General features: G+C 25.2%; 1 protein-coding gene across 1 annotated transcript; it reads left to right on the top strand.

The window, feature by feature from the left end:
- Positions 1-299: 299 nt before the first annotated feature.
- LOC122499747 (transient receptor potential protein) lies at positions 300-24915 on the top strand. The gene is made up of 18 exons (XM_043608235.1): positions 300-381; positions 1611-1831; positions 4141-4285; positions 4560-4655; positions 4831-4973; positions 5046-5247; positions 7015-7185; positions 7426-7660; positions 10766-10918; positions 12771-12916; positions 13797-13903; positions 16875-17008; positions 18915-19038; positions 19162-19357; positions 20478-20642; positions 20963-21179; positions 23713-24153; positions 24258-24915. The coding sequence occupies exons 2-18, from the start codon at positions 1668-1670 to the stop codon at positions 24806-24808; spliced, it is 3390 nt and encodes a 1129-aa protein (XP_043464170.1). The 5' UTR covers positions 300-381; positions 1611-1667; the 3' UTR covers positions 24809-24915.
- The last annotated feature ends 110 nt before the right edge of the window (positions 24916-25025 follow it).

The raw sequence follows: 25025 nt of genomic DNA on the forward strand, positions 1-25025 counted from the left end.
CAGATTGGAGTTAATAATGTTGTATTTATGAAAGATACCTGAATCTGCAACTATACCACCCACGTAGGTTGTTTATATCGAGACCCGAGGGCGATTAAACTCGCACACATTTATTAAAAGCGTTTCTTTTTTAATATACACCACATCCTATATATTTGTACTTAATCCTGTTGAGACCCAGCACCCCAGTTGTTCTCCCTCTCTATGAACCCATCATCCACACCCCCGTGGCCCCTACCACTAAACAATGGATATTGTAAGGATTCGAATACAGGTGACAATGTAGGTGTCCCTTTTTTTACTCAGTTTAACTCGACAGTTTCACATTCCATGGCGACTGACAAGTGTCCCTAAAGTATGGTGGATAATTTCAAAAATCACGTAAGTCCAACATTCACCATCAACATATTAATTACATTTTCATCTTAATAAACCGAAAAATAATTTAAAATTTCCAAATTCGGCAAATTGAAAATCCGTTAAATAAAAATTTGGGTCAAATGGATAGTCTGCTAAAGAAAAATCCAGTGAAATGAAAATTAGACCAAATACAAAACATTCAATGTAAACACGGATGTAAATACTAATTAACAATATTTTTTATCACTTCTAAATTATGTATTTTAATTAAAGAAATTTTTTCCCATCGACAATTTTAGAAAATGAAATTCCTTAATTTGCTTTTTGTTAATTTAAATCCATGGATCTTTGCAGTTGCCAAGCGACGAATCGGGTAATGGATCACAAAATTGTGAACAACAAGTTATATTACAGGAACACCTCCCACCGTTTCAAATACATTGCGACACAATATTTGATGAAACGATAATAACGAACAAGAACATCGTTACAAACAGAAAAAGCATATTCCACATTTCACGACTAAGAGAAAATAAATAAGTGAATATTAATTTATCATTTCATCAACTGTGATATTAATTTAATTTGAAATTTAATAAATAAAAAAGAAAAAGCATCAATATTAATACTTATAAAATTTTCTTTAAAGAATTAAAACCAAAATGCAACAATGAAACTTAAATGACAATTTTCTTTTATTCTGACTAATGGAAAAAAATTTCTTTAATATATATTCTCAAATTCAATAATAAGGAAAATTGATTTTCTGAAGGTAGCGGTGTTAATTTTGCATTTGAATAAATAAAAATTTATATAGATTTCAACAAGCGTCTTTTTGTTTTCTTCAGACAAAATTTTTATTTTCTTAAATTTGTTTTCAGTCAATTTTTCTCAATTTAAAAAAAACATTCCAATTTTTTCTTTCCTAATGCTACAGTTTCATTCTTTGGCAGAGAAATTTTTATGAAAATTAAAAACAATGAAATTTTCTTTTTCTTATGTAAAACTTTTTTAATAAAACTTTTGTAATAAATAATCAATGAGAAAAGTATGTCAATGACACTAATCATAGCTACAAGTTTGACCCACATAAAAATAGAATAAAATCGCATACAATTTTTTTCAAGCGAAAATTTAATATTATTTTAAATGAAAATTAAATTCTTTTTAACTTTTCCTTGTGATCTTATTCAATTTTTTTTTCTTTTATATGGGAGGGAAAAGTTAAAAAATGTATTTATGTGTAATAGACTAAGAGATCTCGCATCGGAATTCAATGAAAGATCAAGAAGGAAAAATAAGAAATCATGAACCAATCAGAGTCACAGCAAAATTTGCTCAGTAATGAAGCTGCACCTGGTAAGACAGGGACTGTACAGTCATTGCAAGCACCTGCTGAGTATTCTCTTGGCCCAGTTGAAAAGCACTTCCTGCTTAGCGCAGAACGAGGTGATTGTGCGACTGTTAAAAGGTAATTTCACCATCTAACAATCCTACCAAAATTAGGATTCTACCCCAAGACATTAATTATTCTATAAACCCACGCTTTCTCTAAATATACTTATTGGCAATTCCACGTCAGATTTAATTTCTATTTTTTATCGGAAAAAAATTTTTTTTTACTTTTCATTCAAATCTTTTATTTATTTTCCTTTTTTATTTTCTACGTACGTAGATTCGTTCGTTTCATTCACAATTTTACAACGTAATCGCGAAACTTTCTTCATTTTATTTATTTTATAACAGTATTTAGGAGAATCTCACGAATCACATTGTGAATTGCTTTCTTCATTTTATAACAATTACTAAGGTTTTGAGTGTCACCTTTTTTGTTTATTGCATTCTTTTGTAAATTAATATGAATCATTTCAGATATTAGGCGTTTGCTCTCATTCGATTCTTTGTCCAGGGCTCGAACCAGTGAAAGTATTTAAAAATACGTACTTTACGGACCAAAAATGAAAAATTAGGGACTATTTTTTATAATAATTAAAGATAGCCAAGTGATAAAATCATTACTTTATATTCTAAGAATATTGTTAAATATTCAAAATTATTTTCATCATTTTCTTTCAATTATTATTTTCTAGAATTTTTCACTAAAATTCTACTTTAAATCAATTATTTTTAATAATTTTCGAAAAAATTCTTTGAGAAATTTCAAATTCATTTGTCGACGTTTCGATTTTACGACATTTCGATTATTCGAAAATTCTTCAATTAAACTTTTCCAAAAAAATTAATTCTACAGAATTGTTAATTAAAAATATGAAAAATTCAAATTTTCAAACATTTTAATTTGAAACCTTTTCAAAATTCAATTATTTCTAAAAATTCATGCTATAATGCTTTTAATATTCAATTATTATCTAAAATTTCAACTAAAATTCATTTTTAAATCAATTTTTATTAGAAAATTTTACGAAAATTCAATTATTTAAATACAATAATAAATAATTTATTGAATATTTGTATTTTTTTTAGAATTCAATTCTTTTGACGAACTTTAATAAAATTTTTAAGAATAATTACATTTTTTGAGGAATTTGATTAAAATTGTATTAAAAATAATTGAAATTATTGCGAACAAATTTATAAAAAATTTGTAAATAATTAAAGTCTTGAAATTTTTTTATTATTTTATGAAAGTAATTAAATGTTTGCGTAGAATTTAATTTAAAAAATTTCAAATAATTGAATTTTATTAAAATAGTAGATATTGAAAATCATTTAATTCAGGAAAATAATTTAAAATTTTGAACAATAATTTAACTCTTGTAAACAAATTTTGTTAAAATTTTTAAAAATAATTGAATTCTTGCAACCAATTTTATTAAAAATTTAAAAATATTGAACTCTTGCAACGAGTTTTATTAAAATTTTCAAAATCAATTAAATTCTTAGGTACGAAAAACTTTATTAATTTTTTTTAAGTAATTGAATTATTGCAACGAATTTTATTAAAATCATTTTAATTCATTCCTTTTTTTAGAAAAATTTTATGAAAATTTTGTTTTAAAATAATTTAAAATTCCTGTGAAAATTCCATTATTTATGAAAATAATTGAATTATTGCAAAGAAATTTGTAAATAATTGAAGTCTTGTATAATTTTCATTATTTTATTATGAAAATAATAATTGAATGTTTGCGTAGAATTTTATCAAAATTTATTTTAAATAATTTAATTCTGTTGGAAAATTTCATTAAAATAGTAGATATTAAAAATCATTAAATTCAGGAAAATTTTTGAAATTTTGACAAGAATATTATTAAAATTTTGAAAAATAATTGAATTCTTGCAACGAATTTCATTAAAATTTTCAAAAATAATTGAACTCTTGCAACGAATGTTATTAAAATTTTTAAAAACAATTGAATTCTTACGAAGAATTTTATTAAATTTTTTTTAAATAATTAAATTTCGGAGAAGATTCTTATTATTTATAAAGATAATTGAAATTTTGACGAGAATTTTTTTAAGTTTTTAAACATAATTTACTTTTACAGACTTCAAGCAAATTTACGGACCTATACGGGATCTACGGACTTAGTTTGAGCCCTGTTTGTCAAGTATATAGAAATTATCCCAATCAAAATCATGTTTTTGCAGATTTCTATGAGTAGCAGTAAAACCACTTATATGTTAAATGGTATAATAAAATAGTACCAATATTTTCCAGCGATAATAAGCCACTAGATCAATTTATATCAACTTGTAAAGTCGCGAAACAAATGTTACTTAAAAAAATAAAACTAATTTTTTTTTATCTACTCACAGATTACTCGACGAACACAAAGATCATCCGGAACTTTTAAATATCAATTGCGTGGATCCATTGAATCGATCAGCTCTCATAGCGGCTATTGAAAATGAAAATATTGATCTTATTAATCTTTTACTGGAACTTGGAATTCAAGTCAAGGTAATAAAAATAAAGTTAACTTTGCAAATATGGAATGAGTGTTCTCAGCAGCAAAAAATTATTTTAATTACTATTTAAAGAAAAAAGAGAAAAATTTTAAGTATAATTTTTTTTCTTAAAAAAGGGGTTGAAAGTAACAAACTATTTTTTATGTGAAAAATGAGACTGAACTGGCGAACACAAATCCACCTAACATTAAAGTATAATAACCCATTATGCTCAGGATATATTCTAAGTATGGGAGTTTCGAAAGTTGTGTATGTACTTTTCGCAGGATGCTCTCCTACATGCCATTAAAGAGGAGTACGTGGAAGCTGTTGAGATCCTGTTGGAGTGGGAGGAAAAGATTCATGTTGCCGGACAACCATACGTAAGTTTTCTTTCATCACTTTTTTTTAAAAAAATAACTTTTCTAATAATTTTCACTCAAGTCGCACTTTTTTTTATAACCCTACCCTTTCTCTCTCGTAATATACGAAATAAAAGAAAATTGTTTTTTATTTTCTCTCCATTCAGTTTGATAATATTTTATCCTTTATTTTAAGAGTTGGGAAGCAGTGGATAGATCTTCATCGAATTTTACACCTGATATAACGCCCCTAATTTTGGCGGCTCACAAAAATAATTACGAAATTATAAAGATTCTTTTGGATCGCGGTGCTACTCTTCCCACTCCCCATGATGTAAGGTAAGAAAACAAAAGTATTTCCTAAAAGCCATGAGGTCCAATCTTAAACTCTTAAAAATAATTTCTTTCTAGGTGCGGCTGTGACGAATGTGTCGTATCAAGTACTCAAGACTCACTACGACATTCACAGTCGAGGATAAATGCCTATCGTGCCCTTTCCGCGTCATCCCTTATTGCCCTCTCCTCAAGGGATCCACTTCTCACGGCATTCGAATTATCCTGGGAATTACGAAGACTCAGTCAAATGGAACAGGAATTTCGCGCCGAATATAACGTAAAATTTTCTTTTTCAAGCTTAAGGGATTACATCCAGGAGGTTACTTCAATTTAATTTTTACCCAATTTTTATTTTCACTCCACTATCACTTCACTTTCACCCCAATTTCACGTTTACTCAATTTTTATTCACTCCACTTTCACCCTTAATTTCACTTTCACTAAAATTTTATTTTCAATCCACTTTCACTTCATTTTCCCTTTAAATCATTTTTTATTTTCACTCCACTTTCACTCGAATTTTACTTTTACTCAAATTTTATTTTTACTCCTCTTTCACTTCACTTTCACTTTTACTCAAATTTTATTTTAACTCCTCTTTCACTTCACTTTCACTAAAATTTTATTTTCAATCCACTTTCACTTCATTTTTCCTTTAAATCAATTTTTATTTTCACTCCACTTTCACTCGAATTTTACTTTTACCCAAATTTTATTTTCACTGCACTTCACTTTCACTTAAATTTTATTCTCATTCAACATTTATTCTTACTCTACAAATAAAATTTGAGTAAAAGTGAAAGTAGAGTGAAATTGGAGTGAAAGTGAAGTGAAAGTGGAGTGAAAATAAAATTTGAGTAAAAGTGAAATTCGAGTGACAGTGAAGTAAAAGTGGAGTGAAAAAGAAATTTGACTAAAAGTGAAAGTGGAGTGAAAACATAAATTGGGTAAAAGTGAAATTGGAATGAAAATGAAATTTAAGTAAAAGTGAAATTGGATTAAAAGTGGTGTGAAAATGAAATTGCAGTGAAAGTGAAGTGAAAGTGAAATGAAAGTGAAGTGAAATTACATAATCGACCCCTAGTTAGACAATCGAAAAAAATCGATATTTTAGGAATTTTTTCTGAGAAAACTATTGAGTATTTCAATTTAAAAATTATGGCACATATAAAGGGTACTTTGAACTTTATTTTGACATATTTTATTTATAAAAATAATTTTTTTTTAAACTTCAATAAAGAAATTGCGGAGATCTCCTCAGAAGAGAGGCATCTTGCGGTAATATATTATCCTGTGATTAATCGAAAGAATAAACAATATAATTTTTGACAAAATGGTGTTTTCTGAAAGCGGAAGGATCATTTTTTTTACCCAAATTCACGACTTAAATTGTTTATAAAATAAAAAATATTTATTGTAAAAAAACCGTCGATTAATCACTAAAGAATATAATTAAAAAGCTCGTGTTGAAATCTGTGACTGATCGGTTTAGCATTTTTCCAGAAATCTTGCTCACCGACTTTAAAAACAGTTTTGAGCAAAACGCGTCCATAAAAATAGTTTCAAAACTACTTTACTCATAGTAAAAATTTTTTTTTCAATTTACATTGAATCGTCTATTCCAGGCCCATATAATGAATCTTCTGCATCTTTAACACCTTCTAGAACTTCTTTTTTATCTTTTTATTCACAATAGGAAGATAGAAGAAAGGGACAGACGCTCCGACAATGTTTACAAACTTGAATGTAACTTTGGGAATATTCAACGGATCGCCCTGAAATTTTCTAAGTGTACTCTTAAATACATGTATATTACAAAAATGTGCAATAAAAAAATTGAATTTTTTCAAAATCCTAAGTGGATGTAACCCCTTAAATGAAAAATTTGCATTTTCCTAAAGCGAAATTTTATCTATTTTAAAAAATACTTTTCGAAAAGGAAATTCTTTTTTTTCTCCCCAAGTAAAAATGAATTAGAATTTATTAGAATAAGTAGAAGTTTAATTAATTGTTTTTAATGATAAAATACTGACGTAAATTGCAGGAAATGAGAGAACAGGTACAAACTTTCGCAACTTCTCTTTTGGATCACGCTCGCACTTCCTACGAATTGGAAGTCATGCTCAACTACAATCCCACGGGAGACAACTGGGAGCCTGGCGAGAGGCAGACATTAGAAAGACTTAAGCTCGGAATTAAATATAAACAAAAGCAAGTAGGTCATTTTCGTAAATTACAATTTCTCACCACCTTTACGCTATACTCTAAAATGAGTGTTTTAAGCTAAACTATTTAAGAAACCCCTTTAAAAAAAAATTGTCACAAAACTGATTTTTCCAAAAAATAAAAAAATCAGGCTAATTTTTTGTATTGAAAATAAAAAAATTAGCCCAAATTTAAATAAATTTTTATTAAAAAGCAAAATTGGAATTACTTGAAAAATAATTGCTTTCAGTTTGTCGCTCATCCAAACGTACAGCAGCTATTGGCTGCCATTTGGTATGACGGTTTACCCGGATTTCGACGATTGAGCATGATGAATCAATTGATCGAAGTGGGAAAATTGGGGGCAATGTTTCCCGTGTACAGTACAATTTACATGCTGCAGCCCACATCGAAAATGGGACTTTTTATGAAGAAACCTTTCGTTAAATTTATTTGTCACTCAGCATCGTACGCAGTTTTTCTCAGTAAGGATTTTCCCTCTTATTTAAAAGAAATAAATTAATAATTAATCAATTATTTAACATTTATTAATTAATAGTTTAAAAAAATATTTAATTAACCCCTTGGCTGTCAACGAGATTTCCACTGTTTGGGCCAAAAGTGTGTTGAAAAAATTTTTAATGGATTTTTATGAAATTTGGCAAATTTGGCACCCTGAGGTTTCTGGGGTCGCTGATTACGAATCTGACATCAGTTTTTCGAAATTCAAAATGGCGGATCCAAGATGGCGGAAATTTTTTCAAAATTCGTCGAATTTGCTTGAAACTTGTTACTCGGGGGGTTTTAAGGGTCGCTGATTACGAATCTAACCTTAGTTTTCAAAAATTCAAAATGGCGGATCCAATATGGCGAACAAAATAAAAAATTGATCAGATTGGCTTGAAATTGAATACTTGAGGATTTTCAGGGTCGCTGATTACGAATCTGAAATCAATTTTTCAAAATTCAAAATATCTGGTTCAATATGGCGGAAAATTTTTTAAAATTTATTGAATTTGTTTAAAACTGGTTAATCTGACATCTGTATGATAATTGTTGATAAAATCAAATTTCGATAAATACCCTGAAAAAATAATGATAGATTCGTAATCAGCGACCTTAAAAACCCCCGAGTATTCAGTTTCAAGCCAATCTGATCAATTTTTTATTTCGTTGTCCGACATATTGGATCCGCCATTTTGAATTTTGGAAAACTAATGTTAGATTCGTAATCGGCTACCCTTAAAACCCCCGAGTAACAAGTTTCAAGCAAATTCGACGAATTTTGAAAAAATTTCCGCCATCTTGGATCTGACATTTTGAATTTCGAAAAACTGATGTCAGATTCGTAATCAGCGACCCCAAAAAACCCCGAGTAACAAATTTGAAGCCAATACAATAAATTTTTAATATTGTCGTCCGCCATATTGGATCCGCCATTTTGAATTTTTTAAATTTGACTTTAGATTCGTAATCAGCGACCTCGAAAACCGCGATTTCAGGAACATTTAAGAAGTTTTTAATCACCTTTTTTAAATTGCGCATATATGCGTCATGAACCACTTTTGGCCAGTTTAGTTTTGCGCATATATGCGTCAGCGACAGTCAACGGGTTAACAATTATAAATTGTTTAACCCTTTCGTTCCCCTCCGGGAAAGCCAGGGATTGGATTTTGTTAAAACTTGTTACTCAGAGGTTTTTGGAGTCGCTAATTACGAATCTGAAGTCAGATTTTCAAAATTCAAAATGGCGGATCCAATATGGCGGACATTTTTCTCAAAACTGCTGAAATTTGCATAAAGTTTATTACTCGGGGGTTTTCAGGGTCGCTGATTACGAAGCTAAAGTCAGATTTAAAAAATTCAAACTGGTGACCACGAAAACCACCGAATAATAAATTTTAAGAAAATTAGGGACAATAGCTATTGGTCGGTTGAATAGATTTTTTGCTAGGCCTATTCCTATATAACCAAAAAAAAGTTTGTATGAACATTGCCTATTTAAATTCAATTACATAAATATTTAGTCAATAAAATAAATAATTAAATAGAACTAGAAAAATAAAATATTTGAATTTGCAAATCACAAACATGTTTAAAAATGAATAGTCAAACTGACTGAGTCGGTGTGAGTGACTTCAACTTAATAAGCAAAATAGGTATTACTGAGAAACTATAAATTTTCCTTCTTGTTAATAGTAAAATCATTGCATTTAATATAAATCATCTCAGAAATTAATCGTTTTTCATAAGAAGTTTCATAATCTAAAATTTCTGCATCGTCAAAATTGAAAGAATGATTATATTCAATTTGATGTTTGTTCACAATAGAATCGAGGGTTTTGTTTTTATGTTCACTTATTCTTTTTTTCAAGGTACGTTTCGATTCACCAATATACGTGGCTGGGCAACTATTACATTTAAAATAAACAATATTAGTTCAATCCTATTTTCTCAAGTCCTTTCCTAATTTTACTACAGGGCTTAAGCTTTTTACAACAATAGGAATTATATTTATTTTAAATATTTGACAATTCATCATATTGATAAAATGACTACAAAATTCAGATATACAGTACCGTCCGAAATTGTCAGTCCACCCATTTTCAAAGGAATGACAAAAATTTTTTAACATAAAATTCATGAAAAGTAAAATTTTTTTTGGTTTATATTTTGAAAGACGATAAAATTTTGAAAAGAATAAGACCTTACAGAAGTCATTTGGCCAAAATTTGTAGAAGATATTCTTAAAAATCGTCATTTTCAATGTTTTACAAAAATTTGAATAACTTCTAAAATAATGAACGCTTTTTAATAATCTTAGGCTTATTTTAAAGACCATTTTCTACAGAATAAGAATTACTTATAGGCATTAACCTGTCATTTTTAACTTGGAATAAGCATGACGTCAAAGTTGGACAAAAAAATTCAAAAAATTTGAAATAATATTATTAAAAGAAAAATAATTTTTGAAATTCAAACATATATTTTTATTAAATTTTCTTGAAAAATCTACACCATATCATGTTTTATAAATGTTCTAGAATAGTTTTTAGTACAAAAAATTGATTTCAAATTTTTCCAATTTTTTTGTCCAATTTTGACGTCATGCTTATTCCAAGTTAAAAATGACAGGTTAATGCCTATAAGTAATTCTTATTCCGTAGAAAAAGACCTTTAAAATAAGCCTAAGATTATTAAAAAGCGTTCATTATTTTAGAAGTTATTTAAATTTTTGTAAAACATTGAAAAGACGATTTTTAGGAATATCTTCTACAAATTTTGGCCAAATGACTTCTGTAAGGTCTTATTCTTTTCAAAATTTTATCGTCTTTAAAAATATAAACCAAAAAAAATTTTAGTTTTCATGAATTTTATGTTAAAAAATTTTTGTCATTCCTTTAAAAATGGGTGGACTGACAATTGCGGACGGTACTGTAGTTCTTGATAAATAGAAACATAAGATAAGGTTTTTCTTTCACCTTTTCATATATTTCTAAAATAGTTTCTTTCGGTAAAGAAATTAGAAAACGAGTAAAGAATCATTTGACATTGTAATTTAAAAAAAATAAAAAAAACTTTAATTATAGTGTTACTTGGAATGGCTTCGCAGAGAATAGAATATTTAGTGATTGAACTTTTTGGCAACGCGTGGTTAAGGGAGATTTTAGCGGGATGGAAACGAAAGGAACGAGGTTGTTTGCCCGGCTTCGTTGAGTCTGGGGTCGTCCTGTATATAATAAGTAAGTCATTGCCACTGTCCTTAATTGACATCTATATATATATATAGTACTAGTGAACCCTAAGAGTACAACGATTCCGTAAATCCACTTATCCGTGTTCTAAAGTCTTAACAAAGCCCTACAATTTTATTAGACATTCTATTTTTTTTAAATTCTTAGAAAATTGGAATAAGTTTTTTTTTAATGATTAAAAATGTTGAGATGAACCATTAATTTTTTCATGGCATTAAATAATTTTTATTTACTTTAACATTAATTAAATTAACCACACTAATTAATATAATTAAAAAGAATTAAAAAACAAATAAGGAAAATATTGAGTTAATTTTATGTATTAATAGGAATATAAAATAAATAAAATTAACTCAAAAAATTCCCTTTTAACCGATTTTTTGTTGCTCCGAAAACTACTAATGATTTTTGAGCTAAAAAGTTAAATTTTTCTTCTCTAATCAAGTTAATACTTGAATTTTCGCAATTTAGTCGCCAGCTTGTTAAGCTTAATATTTTATTTATTTTATATTGTTTTATTTTTTATTTTACTAACCCCAAATATAACCTTGGAGTGCGGATTCCAAGGTATCTGTATGCAGATTTCCCAAAAATCCCTAAGCAAAAAAAAAATTTGTGTTCAATATTAATCAAGTTTTTTTTTAATTTCTTCCCTTTTTTAATCACTACTTGTAAATTAAATTTTACTTGTTAATATTATTTTTCACTTATTATATCCACTTAGTATTAATAATGGTTTACCTCTAGCCTTATTTTTTGGTTCAAATAAAATAATTGAATTAAAAAGTTGTTGAGAAAAGTTAATTGTTGTTTGACCTTGTTTTTTATAAGTTTAAAATAAAGGCGACAAAATTTTATGTTAAAATTAGGAATTAGCAATTTGAATAGACAAATTAAAATAATTACAAAAAAAAATTATTATACTGTAAAGAAATTATTATAAAGTATATAAAATATATTAATAAATATAAAGTAAATATATTATTAGGGTGGTCACAAGTTTCAATTTATTAATTTCCCTGACAGTTTACTGACATTGAAATTATTTTTCCTGAAAAAATTTTTTTTACAGGAAAATATGAGAGTTTACAGAAAATGAGTAAAATTTATGAATTTTAATAATTTCTAAAATTTACAATTATAACCCTTCCTGAATTCAATTATTTTCTATAATTTTCAACTAAACTTCATCTCTAAATCAATTATTTAAATACAAAAACTAAATTTTTTATAATAAATTGTAACTTTTTGTGTAATTTAAAAATACTAATTAATTTTTTGATAAAATTTTAATTAAAAATTAGAAGTTAATTTTCATTTTTAAATTTAAATTTAAAGATTTCTCATTAAATTTTTTGATAATTTAATTATTTTCTATATTTTGTTTTACTGACATTTCCCTGACTTTACTGACATGTGGCCACCTTGACTATAAATAAAGTGATGAAAATAAATATTAAAATTTTAAAAGCAAAAAAAAATGTACCTAAGACTTAAAATTTGATGTTGTCCAGTCTCAAGTAAAGTCGTCCAAAAAAAAGGTGATTTTCGTTTTGACTTATTAAAGTTCAATTATTAATTTTTTTGAGAAGTGAAAGATATCACACATCTCACTGAATTAGTAAATTATTAAATGTAAGATTTTCAATTATATTGTTTCCAAGATATACCACGTAGAGGTAACAAATCGTGCATCTTGATGACCTGTAACAGAATTTAGATTTTAATTATTACGGAATTATTAAAAATATTTTTAATATTATTATTACTATTAGAATTATTATAATAAAAATTATTATTATTTTTGTTAGAATTATTATAATTATTATTATAATTCTAGGTTTAGTGATTGGGGAAATTCGATCATTATGGTCAGGCGGTTTACTGGAATACATATCAGATCTATGGAATATTGTCGACTTCATTCAAAATACGTTCTACGTACTTTGGATGTTTTTAAGAGCCACAGCTTGGTTTGTAGTGATGGTAGGTTAATATATAGCTATTTTTTAAATTCAACCTTTAATTTACTTTTTTTTATCAATTTAAAAATATTGTTTGTAATTTAAAATCTAATCCTAATTTTCTAATTTTAATTCAGAATTCCCTTAAAGTCGGCATCGAAGCCAACTTCAGGGACTTAATTTAGAAACAATTTTTAGAATTTGGACGGAGAGAGAATATATATTAAATTTTGTAAAAGTATTTTACAATTTGGGAGAAAAATGCGACAAGGCAAAATTTTGGTATAAAAAATATTGAACTTTAAAAAAATCTTTTGTCAAATTCAATATAAAATTACATTAAATAACAAGAATATTAATTGTTAACTTCTTCCTTTAACTTAAGAATATTTATTAAATTTTAATATAACGTTACTAAATTTCACATATATTTTTTTAATGTTTAGTATTTTTTATATCAAAATTTTGCTTCGATGCACTTTTTCCCTAAATTGTAGAATACTTTTACAAAATTTAATACAATATATTCTCTTCTCAGTGAAAAATGTAATTGTTCTCTTTCTTCTAATCGATATTAAAACATTTACAATTTTTTCTACTTTATTAAAGAATTTTCTGTACCCGAATTGAAATTTTGCAAATTTTTTTTTTTATAAAATTTCAAAAAAATAAATTTATTTTTTTTCTAGAATTTAATATGAAAAATTCATTAAAAAGAACGTGACTAGATTTTTAAGATTGAAATAAACATTCGAATACTATAAAACGATATCAAGATTACAATTTTATTTATTATTTTCTTTTATTTATTTTTCCTTTTTTTTTGCTTTTGTCCTCCTATTTTACGATTTTTCTGAGGAGGGTTTATAAAAGATGCTTAAGGAATTAATTTATCTCGACAGAGAGAATACTGGAGTGGCGAGGATCCTTGGTATCCAAGAGATCAGTGGGACGCTTTTGACCCGATGCTTTTATCAGAAGGTGCATTCGCAGCAGGAATGATATTCAGGTATATAAAAAGGGAATCGAAATTCAACGTTATTAATTGATTTTTTTTTGTGCGAATGATTTCAAAAATAATTTGATTACAAAAGAAAATTTTTTTAATGATAAATTTTTAAAAATTTGTCAGCGATAACATTATTTGGTTTAAAAAAATTGATATTTGGTTCAACTAAATTAATAGTTTTACTAAACAAATTAATATTTTTATTCAAATTAATATTTAGTCCGAATAAATTAATATTTTTGTTCAAATTAATATTTAGCCCGAATAAATTAATATTTTTGTTCAAATTAGTTTATTAGTTCAAATAAATCAATTTTTCTTCAGACAAATTGATATTTGGTTCAAATAAATTAATATTTAGTTCGAACAAATTAATATTTTTATTCAAATCCATATTTACTTCAAGTGAACTAATATTTCAGTTTATATTAATAAATTAGTTTGAATAAATCAATATTTTAGTGCAAAAAAATTAATATTTTGATTCAAATTAATATTTAGTCCGAATAAATTAATATTTTTGTTGAAATTAGTTTATTAGTTCAAATAAATTAATTTTTGTTTAGATAAATTGATATTTAGTTTAAATAAATAAGTATTTAGTCCTAATAAATAAATATTTTTATTCAAATTAATATTTAGTCCGAATAAATTAATGTTTTTGTTCAAATTAATAAATTAATTCAAGTAAATGAATAGTTTTGTTGAAATAAATTATTATTTTGATTAAAATTAATAGTTTTTTGCTATTAATATTTTGATTCAAATTATTTAGTTTGAATAAATTAATTTTTGTTCAAATAAATTAATAGTTTGTTAGAATAAATTAATATTTTAATCCATTTTAATATTGAGTGCAAATAAATTAATATTTTAGTACAAATTAATAAATTAGTTCGAATAAATTAATATTTTGATTCAAATTAATATTTAGTTCTAATAAATTAATATTTAGTCCGAATAAATAAATTAATTAGTTCAAATAAATAATTATTTTTTTGATTAAAATTAATAGTTTTGTTCAAGTAAATTAATATTTTTGTTCAAATTAATAAATGAATTTGAATAAAAATAAGTTTAGTTCAAATAAATTAATAGTTTTTTCAAGTAAATTATTATTTATTAATATTTGCTTCAAATAAATTAATATTTGTCCCAAGTAAATTTCTATTTGGATTGAAATAAACATTTTACCGAATAAAAATATTTACTTCATTTATAACAAATATTTAATTCAAGTCAAATTTTTTACTTATGTCAAATTTTTATTTGTTAAATTAATTTATTTACATCAAATACGTTTTTCGCGTCAAAGAAAAATTTTATTTCTGATAAATTTCTTATTATTTTATTCAATAAAATTTTTATTTCAAATGTCTTTTATTTCCTGAAAGAAAATATTTTCATTTAATCCAAATTTATTTGGATTTCATTTAAATAAATAATTCCTTCGTGGGTAAGAGAAAGAAAATGTGAATTGACAAAATTATTTTTTTTTTCATTTTTCAATTCAGTAAATCGGTAATTTAATTTTTATTTTAATTCTTTTAAACACTGAAAACAATAAAATTGTTGGAACGAGTTTTATTTTCCAAAGATAATAAAATATGTCAAATAAGAAAAAGAATAAAAATAGCTAAAAATGAATAATAATAATAAAACACTGATGATAAATTCACAAAAAATTAATTTAGTTATGTAAAATAATTGAGGGGCTGGATGCTATAATGTGTTACGCGCCATTCACTTAACATGGCGCGTAACACATTATAGCATCCAGCCCCTCAATTATATTCTTGTCTTTTCCGAATAAACCGAAGAAAATTTTCCGATTACATTGATAATGACAAATGAGGTTATATTGACACTATCGGAATTTATTTTACCAATCATCATCTAAATTTACTATTCTTTTCAATATTTGTAACAAAAAACAATAAACCAAAGTTTTTTTTCAATATTTATACGTAAACTTTGAGAAATACGGAAAAATTCACCCCCACTGAAAAAGCGACGCTATGAATTCTTTTCATATTTCTCAACTATTTTATTGAAAAACACGAAAATAATCACATCTTACCAAATTTAATCTTCTCTTCATTTAAAATATCACTTTTTTCTTGAACGATTTCCAAAGATTAAGAAAAAAAAGCTGGATGATTAAAACAAAACTTAGCGTCATGACTGTCATGACAATTACCAGAATGTAAAGCGGCCATCTTTGTGTGTTCCTAAATGCATCAAAATTGTTACGTCCTCCTAAACACATATTAGAAATTTTCCTAATTCTGATTGGTCGCTTGTTCTTAAGTCTAATTCACAATTGCTCAATTATCGAAAATCGATATTTCGATAGATCTGAAAATCGAATATTTACAAAAAAAAAACTGTTTCATCTTTACGGTACATTTACATTCTTTCGGGGAATAACCGCAATCTTTTCTTTTCTACTCAAAAATCGTTATTTATTGTAGTTATTCATTTAAAAAATTAATTAACAATTAAATAATATGATAAATATTTAAATAAAATTAATTAATTAAATAATTAAAAGAAATAAAATATTTAAATTAAAAATATAAAGTAAAACTTGAAAAACTTACTTAAAATTGTAAGTTAAACGTGTTAAATTTTACAAACGGACAGATTAGCAGAAAAGGAGCTTAACTATTATTAAACATTTTCCGCACTTGAATGTTGTATATTAACATAGAAAAGGGAAAATTTCTCAAGTAATGAAATAAAATTAGAGTTTCTGTAAAAAGAGAGAGATAGTTCTTTGACAAATTTCTCCATTGCTAGGAAAATACGCGAGACCTTATCTTTATAAAGTTTCTAGTTTTATATCTGACGTTATCAATAATTTACCCTGTCCCATATACACCTTAGTATCATAGAAAAAAAAGTAGAAGAACCTCGCGCAAAAGAGTAGGATATAAAAATAAAATCTAGTCTGTATAATATGTTTCAGCTTTTTAAAACTTGTGCACATATTCAGCGTCAACCCACATCTTGGACCCTTGCAGATTTCCCTCGGGAGAATGATAATAGACATTATCAAATTCTTCTTCATCTATACACTCGTTCTATTCGCTTTTGGTTGCGGTCAGTATTTATATATATATATATTGAAAAAATTAACTTTTTCATCCTTTCTTCACCGTAAAGGACAAATGTTCTAATTTCAGGTCTCGGATATTATAACTTTTTCGACTTTTTTTCAACTATTTACAAAAAATGAGTCGTTTTTTATTTATTTTCAAAAAATTTAGACTTTTTCGACTTTTTTCCAAATATTTCAACAAATTAAAATAAAATCTTCGAAATATACAATTAAAAAGATTTTGAATGATTGAAATTTTGTAAAATTTATAATCGACAATTTTTCAAGAATAGTAATATAGCAGATTTTGAAAATAATAGAATTTTAAAAGAATTTTATGATAAATCTTCAAGTGTAAATTGAAAAATGAAAACTAAAGAAATTTAGCTTTTATAAAGTTTATATTAAAATATTTTTGAATAAAGTAATTCTTAGAATTTTTTCGTTCTCATTTTTTTAAATTGAATTATCTTCGAATGAAGTAAACGACAATTTTTTTAAATTTACTTTTTTAGACTTTTATTAAAATTTCAAAAAAAATCTTTTAAAAATTATTGAATTATTGAAAAATATATGAAGAAAAAAATCTAATTTTTGAAGAATTTTAATTATAAATATGAACATGATTTAAATCTTTTAAAAATTATTGAATTATTGAAAAATATATGAAGAAAAAATCTAATTTTTGAAGAATTTTTTCTTCATATATTTTTCAATAATTCAATAATTTTTAAAAGATTTTACCAAATTTCAATTGCTTGACATTTTTTCCATTGTATATAATTGAAAAACTGGTATTTTTCAAAAATTATTTTAAAATATTTAAAAAAATTAATTTTAAGCTTCTTTATTAGAATTTTTTAAAATTATTATGCCTTAATAACTTTTCAAAAAAAAAAAATCATGGACAATTAAAGTTAAAATTATTATAAAAAATTGAATTTTTGTATTTAAATAATTTAAATCTTGAAGAATTTTCGGAAAATTATTAAAAAATAATTGAATTGGAGGAAAAGTTTAGTTTTTCGACTTTTTTCCATTTTTAATCAACTAAAGCGACTTTTTTTTGCGCCTTAAAGTCGATCCGAAGCCTGCAATTTAAATAGGTGCAAATTTAAAATTTTTAAGATTTTTAAAAAATTTTTCAATATTTAAAATTTTTATTTTACTTTTTTTTCAATTTAAAAAAAGTTTTTTGGTATTTTTTTAATTTTTGTTGAAACCAGTTTTTAATTAATTGTTTTTTAAAAAAAGATCTAAATTTACATTAGTTTTTAACACATTTAAAAAAAAAATAAGATACTAGCTTATTCGGTACTTTAGTTTATAAATAAAATGAAAATAATTTTTTTCGACTGTTACAGAATTTTATTTCTTTATATATATATTATTTTTTCGAGAGTAAATTTTGGCAATCTTGTGTATATTATAGGCGACAAAGTAAAACAAAAAGAAAGGGAGCAGATAATTAATTTGTCCGCAGTGGAAGATAAATTTTTTTCTAATATGGATTATTTTAGCTGACATGTACAAATTAATTTATTTCGACAGAAAATTTCTTCCGGTTTTTCTCTCAATTAACTGTTTATTTATGCTTGTGTACAAATATATAAATATCCTCGCGGAAGGAAGTAATTTTCTTTCATAAGCTGATTTCGTATTTTTATTTTATTCTCTGAAATTCTAATAAGATCTAAAAACAGGAAACTTTAAAAAAATGTTAACTTACTTTGTTCGAAGGTAATTAAGCCTTAAAAAATTATGATAAAAAATTATAACAATTAGTTTTTTATAAATATTGTAATGTTTTTTTTCGAAAATAATTCAATTTTAGTCGAAAAAAGTCGAAAAAGTCATAATATCCGAGGCCTGAACATTAAGAGGTGTTTCAAGATAAAATTCTTATAGGAATGAATCAGCTCATGTGGTACTATGCGGATCTGGAAAAGATGAAATGTTATCATGCACACAACGACATACCAGACTTTGATAATCAGGAAAAAGCTTGTGCAACATGGAGGAGATTTGCCAAGTAAGTGAAAAAAAGCATGAAATTCTTAAATTAATAATGTTATAGTACTTTTAATTAAATAATTAATATATTCAATTAAATTTATATCTTTATGTTAATTAATTAAAATAAATTTTTTTCCAGTCTTTTCGAGACCTCACAATCGTTATTTTGGGCTAGTTTCGGAATGGTTGACCTAATGTCCTTTGATCTCACTGGCATCAAGAGTTTCACTCGTTTCTGGGCCCTTTTAATGTTTGGTTCATATTCTGTGATCAATATCATCGTCCTCCTGAATATGCTTATCGCTATGATGTCAAATTCCTATCAAATAATTTCGGTACCATTTTTTGTTTGCAAAAAAAATTCCATCACTTTTCTATGATAAAAATAATTGTTTTTTGACTTTAAACAGGGCTCGAACTAGGTCCGTGAATCTCGTACGATATAATATGGAGAATTTAAAAAAAAATTACAAATAATTGTAGAAATTCAATTATTTTCAAAATTTTTTAAAATTCTCGAAAAAATTTCAATTATCTTTATAAATAATAAAATTATTCTCTGAAATTCAAATATTTTTAACAATTTTAATAAAATTCTTAGCAAAATTTCAATTATTTTTTCAAAAATTTTTTTCAATTCAATGTTTTTTAATATCTAATATTTTAATAAAATCTTCCTAAAAATTAAATTATTTAAAAAAGTTTTTCAGTAAAATTCTAATCAAACCATTTAATTTTTTCAGAAATAATATTTGGTCCGTAACACAGGAAATTTAATTATTTTCGGGAATTCAATAAAATTCTTTTTTAGGAATTCAATTATTTTCATAAATATCATCGCAAAATTTCAATTATTTGTAATTCAATTTTAATCGAATTCCTCGAAAAATGTAATTATTCTTAAAAATTTTATTAAATTTCGTCCACAGAATTTAATTACTTAAAAATTTGTTGATAAAATTCTTTATGAGAATTGAATTTTAAGAAATTTACGAATATAATTGAAATTTCGTAAAATTGAATATTGTAAATATAATAATGGATTTGAAAATTATTGTCAAAGAACTTTTTCGAAAATTATTCAAAATAATTGATTTGAAGAAGAATTTTAGTTAAAACTTCTAGAAAATAATATTTTGAATTGAAATGATGAAAATAATTTTGAAAAAATTGCAGTAACAATATTCTTATGATATAAAATAATGATTTTATCTCTCGGTCAAAAAAAATTTAATTTATATAGTTTCAAGTAAAATGTTCTCTTATTTATTATATTTTTGTCAGTAATTGTAAATGGTCTCTAATTTTTCATTTTTGGTCCGTAAAGTCCGTATATTTTTAAATAGTTTCACTGGTTCGAGCCCTGGCCTTAAAAGAACAAATTTTGCTTCTCTGGTTTAGAAAGTTTATTTTAAATAAAGAAAAAATTTTAAATAATTTATATAAAATTTACAGGAAAGAGCCGATACTGAATGGAAATTTGCGAGAAGTCACTTGTGGATGAGCTATTTTGAAGATGGAGATACGGTACCACCTCCATTCAATATGGTTCCAACGACAAAGACATTTAATAAGATTATCAAATGCGGTAACACTGGACGACCAACGAAATCAATAATCGTAAGAATTTATTTTCATCCCAATCGCGATGGATTCATTATTTTTAAATATAATGCATTGATTTATTATTGTATAATAAAGATATAAAAATAATTTCTTAATTACAATTGAGAATTTTATCAATTAACACAAATCACGAAATTTATCATTGTTTTTTTTCTGTTTTTATCAAAAATAGGTGCGTAATCGATACTTTAGTTGATATAGAGGGATTAAACTAGTCAAACGCTTTTCATAAAGAAAATAACAAAATAAATATGAAGCTATCCCGGTTTCTTATTTTATTTATTGAAATTAACCCAATTTTATTTTTTCTTTAGAAAAAATCAAGAGAAAAGGCAAAAGAGAGACATGATGTTGTAATGAAATTATTAATTCGTCGTTACGTTACCGCTGAGCAAACAAAACGAGATGATTTTGGAATAACAGAAGACGATGTCATTGAAATTCGTCAAGATATTTCAACATTACGCTATGAATTAATTGATATTCTTCGTCTAAATGGAATGCAAACACCAAAAACCGATAAGACAGAAGGTATAATAATTGAAAAGTATTTTTAGTAGTAGTTCTCAGCAAGGATGTGCAGTTGACAAAAAAATAAAAAAATGTCACATTTGGCAACTCGAACCAGTGAAAGTATTTAAACATACGGACTTTACGGACCAAAAATGAAAAATTATAAACCATTTACGGATCAATTACCATTTACAAAAATATAACCAATTTGAGTCAAATAAGAGAACATTTTACTTAAAACTATAAATTAAATTTCTTCATGTTTTATAATAATTAAAGATGGCCCAGTGATAAAATCATTATTTTATATTATAAGAATATTGTTACTGTAACTTCCTCAAAATTATTTCCTTTCAATTATTATATTCTAGAATTATTAATAAAATTTTTACAAAATTTCATTTCATCGAAAAATTACTGTAACTTCTTCAAAAGTTTTTTGTCTTTCAAAAAAGTTGAATTTTAAAGTTAAATTTTAAAAAGTTGAATTTTAAAATTGAATTTTTACAATTCAATTTTACGAAATTTCGATTATTTGAAAATTCTTCAATTAATTATTTAGAAAATAAAAACTTGAAATAATTTAAAAAAAAAAATTCAATTAAACTTTTTAAAAAAAAATTAATTCTACAGAATTGTTAGTAGTTAAAAGTATGAAAAATTCAAATTTTTAAAGATTTTAATTTGAAACCTTTTCAAAATTCAATTATTTCTAAAAATTCATTCATTATATTATTTTTCTAATATTCAATATTATTATCTAAAATTTCAACTAAAATTCATTTTTAAATCAATTTTTATTAGAAAATTCTACGAGAATTCAATTATTTAAATGCAAAAATAAATAATTTTTTATCTTGAATGTTTCTTAAAATTTCATTATTTATGAAATTAATTCAAATTTTTAAAAAATTTATAAATAATGAAATTCCTGTAAAATTTTTATTATTTTATGAAAGTAATTAAATGTTTGGGTAAAATTCTATTAAAAATTTTTAAATAATTGAATTCTGTTGAAAAATTTCATTAAAACAGTAGATATTAAAAATGATTAAATTCAGGAAAATTTTTGAAAATAATTGAAACTTTGACAAGAATTTTATTCAAATTTTTGAAAAATAATTGAATTCTTGTAACGAACTTTTTTACAATTTTGAAAAATAATTGAATTCTTGCAACGAAATTTATTTAAATTTATTATTATTATTTTATCTTTATTATTATTTATTATTTAACTTTATTAAAATTTTAAAAATAATTGAATTCTTGCAACGAACTTTACTAACAATTTTTTAAATAATTGAAATTTTGACAAAAATTTTGTAAAATTATTGAATTCTTACGAAGAACTTTATTACATTTTTTTTTTAAATAATTTAATTCTAGCGAAGAGTTTTATAAAAAATCATTTTAAATAATTGATTTTTTTCGAATTTTATAAAAATTGTGTTTTAAAATAATTATATATTTCTGTGAAATTTTTTTTATTTATGAAAATATTTGAATTTCTCAAAAGAATTTTATTATTTAGGTACGAAAATAATTCAATCCCTGCGTAAAAATGTTATATTATTTTTGAAAATAATTGAAGTATTGCAAAGAAATTCATCGAAATTTTTTGAAAATAATTGAAATTTGACAAAAATTTTATTAAAATTTTGTAAAATAATTGAATTTTTACGAAGAACTTTATTACATTTGTTTTTAAATAATTAAATTCTAGCGAAAAATTTGATAAAAATCATTTTAAATAATTGTTTTCTTTTTGCAAAATTTTATGAAAATGGTGTTTTAAAATAACTAAATTCCTGTGAAAATTTTATTATTTATGCGAAAATAATTGAATTTCTAAAAAGAATTTTATTTTTTACGAAAATATTTGAATTTCTGTAAAAATGTTATATTATTTGAATTATTGCAAAGAAATTTATAAAAAAATTTGTAAATAATTGAAGTCTTGTAAAATTTTTTTATTATTTTATGAAAATAATTCAATGTTTGCGTAGAATTATATCAAAATTTATTTTAAATAATTGAATTCTTTTGGAAAATTTTATGAAAATAGTATAGATATTATTGAAAATCATTGAATTGGACATAATTTTTGATAATTGAAATTTTGCTAAGAATTTTATTAAAAATTTGATTGCTTTTGATAATAATTGAATTTTGGAGAAGAATTTTATTATTTATAAAGATAATTGAAATTTTCTCGTGTCATTTTAAAAAAATTTGTGAACATAATTGAATTTCTTCTAAGAATTTTGTTATTTTTGAAAATAATTGAATTTCTGCAATTATTTGTAACTTCTCAAAAATTCTTCAAATAATATTGTACAATTTACCAACTTTTCTTGCTTTCTCAATCAAATTACGGACTTTACGGACCTTTTTTTTTAAAAAAATTGACTTCTACTGACTTGAAGCAAATTAATGGACCTTTACCGGATTTACGAACCTAGTTCGAGCCCTGGGTTGAGTCCACAATGAAAAATACGATAAAAATAAAATACACCAAATACTCGCTGTTTAATAAGAAAAAATTTTTCAGTTTCTGGAAAGAAGGGTCGAGTGATGGAGCGCAGACTACAAAAGGACTTCCAGATTGGATTTGTCGAGGGTTTGGTGAATCAAGTGATTCAGAGTCAGAGTCAACCGAAAGATGTGTTTAGTCAAATTGCAAAGGCAATTGGACGACGTAGTAGCGGTGGTAGTAAGAAAGATTGGAATGCTGCTGTGCGACACAGTGTCATTGTTCGCGATCCAATTGGCAGTAGATCGGAATTAATGGTAAAACAAACCAGACGAAGTTTAAAACGCCACCTTGCACATCATCCGAATTCAGATTTAGCTTCACTTGATCCTGATCGTCTACTGGAATATAATCCAAATCTATCCGAAGTCTCACCTGCAACACGTGTTGCTTACGCTAAATTTATCTTGAGTCGAATACCGAAAAAGGAGGGCGGTAGTTTCGACGCCGGTGATGAAGGTTAGTCTTCTAATTCAATTTTAAAATATGGAAAATTATTTTACCTCTCATGAGAGGTTTAAAATTACAGAACTTACAGAAGGGTATTTATATTATTTTTGCAGAAGAGGGTGGAGAAGGTGGTGGAGGTAAGAGGAGATTAGTCACCCAAAGGAGTAAGGTATCAATAGTGGACGCAATGAGGCAAACGACTCCAACCGGTTCAGTGAAGAAAGGTATATCAAAAGGTCCCAGTATGGTTGGAATAATGAAATCAGCGTCAAAGGCATCGCTCGAAATGCCTGAGGGCGAACCACGAACACCATCGCCAATACCTGAGGATCCACGGGAACAAGACAGTGGAAAGCCATCGACTTCTAGGCAAATGTCCACCATGAAGGATGAAACCCCCGAGGAGAAGAAAAAACGTGAGGAAGAGGCAATGAAGAAAGAGGACGAGAAGGATGGAGTGAAGAAAGAAGAAGGTAAGGACGAAAAGAAGAAAGATGAAGGCAAGGACGATAAGAAGAAAGAGGAAGAGAAGAAGAAAGATGAAGAAAAGAAGAAAGAACCGCCAAAAACCGAAGTCAATCGTCCAAGAGCCGACGACATGAATACAACGAAACTTCGCGGTAAATCAAAAGCCACGGGACAAATTATGGGCGGATGGATTTAAAAAACTTCTTTCAAATTACATTTTCCTCATTTGTATTTTCAAATATCACTATCATTATTCTATTATAATTTCATCAATAATACGGAAAATAAAAATATTTTAACTCTTCCAAGTATTTTATTTCCAAATTCGCTAAATTTTATATTTAGCGAATTTTTCCTATTAAAATAGTATTTCCGACTCTTTTTTTTTACGGATTTAGGGATTATTTTTTAAA

Source organism: Leptopilina heterotoma, unplaced genomic scaffold (genome assembly GCF_015476425.1).
Source record: "Leptopilina heterotoma isolate Lh14 unplaced genomic scaffold, ASM1547642v1 Lhet_174, whole genome shotgun sequence".
Lineage (NCBI taxonomy): Eukaryota > Metazoa > Arthropoda > Insecta > Hymenoptera > Figitidae > Leptopilina > Leptopilina heterotoma.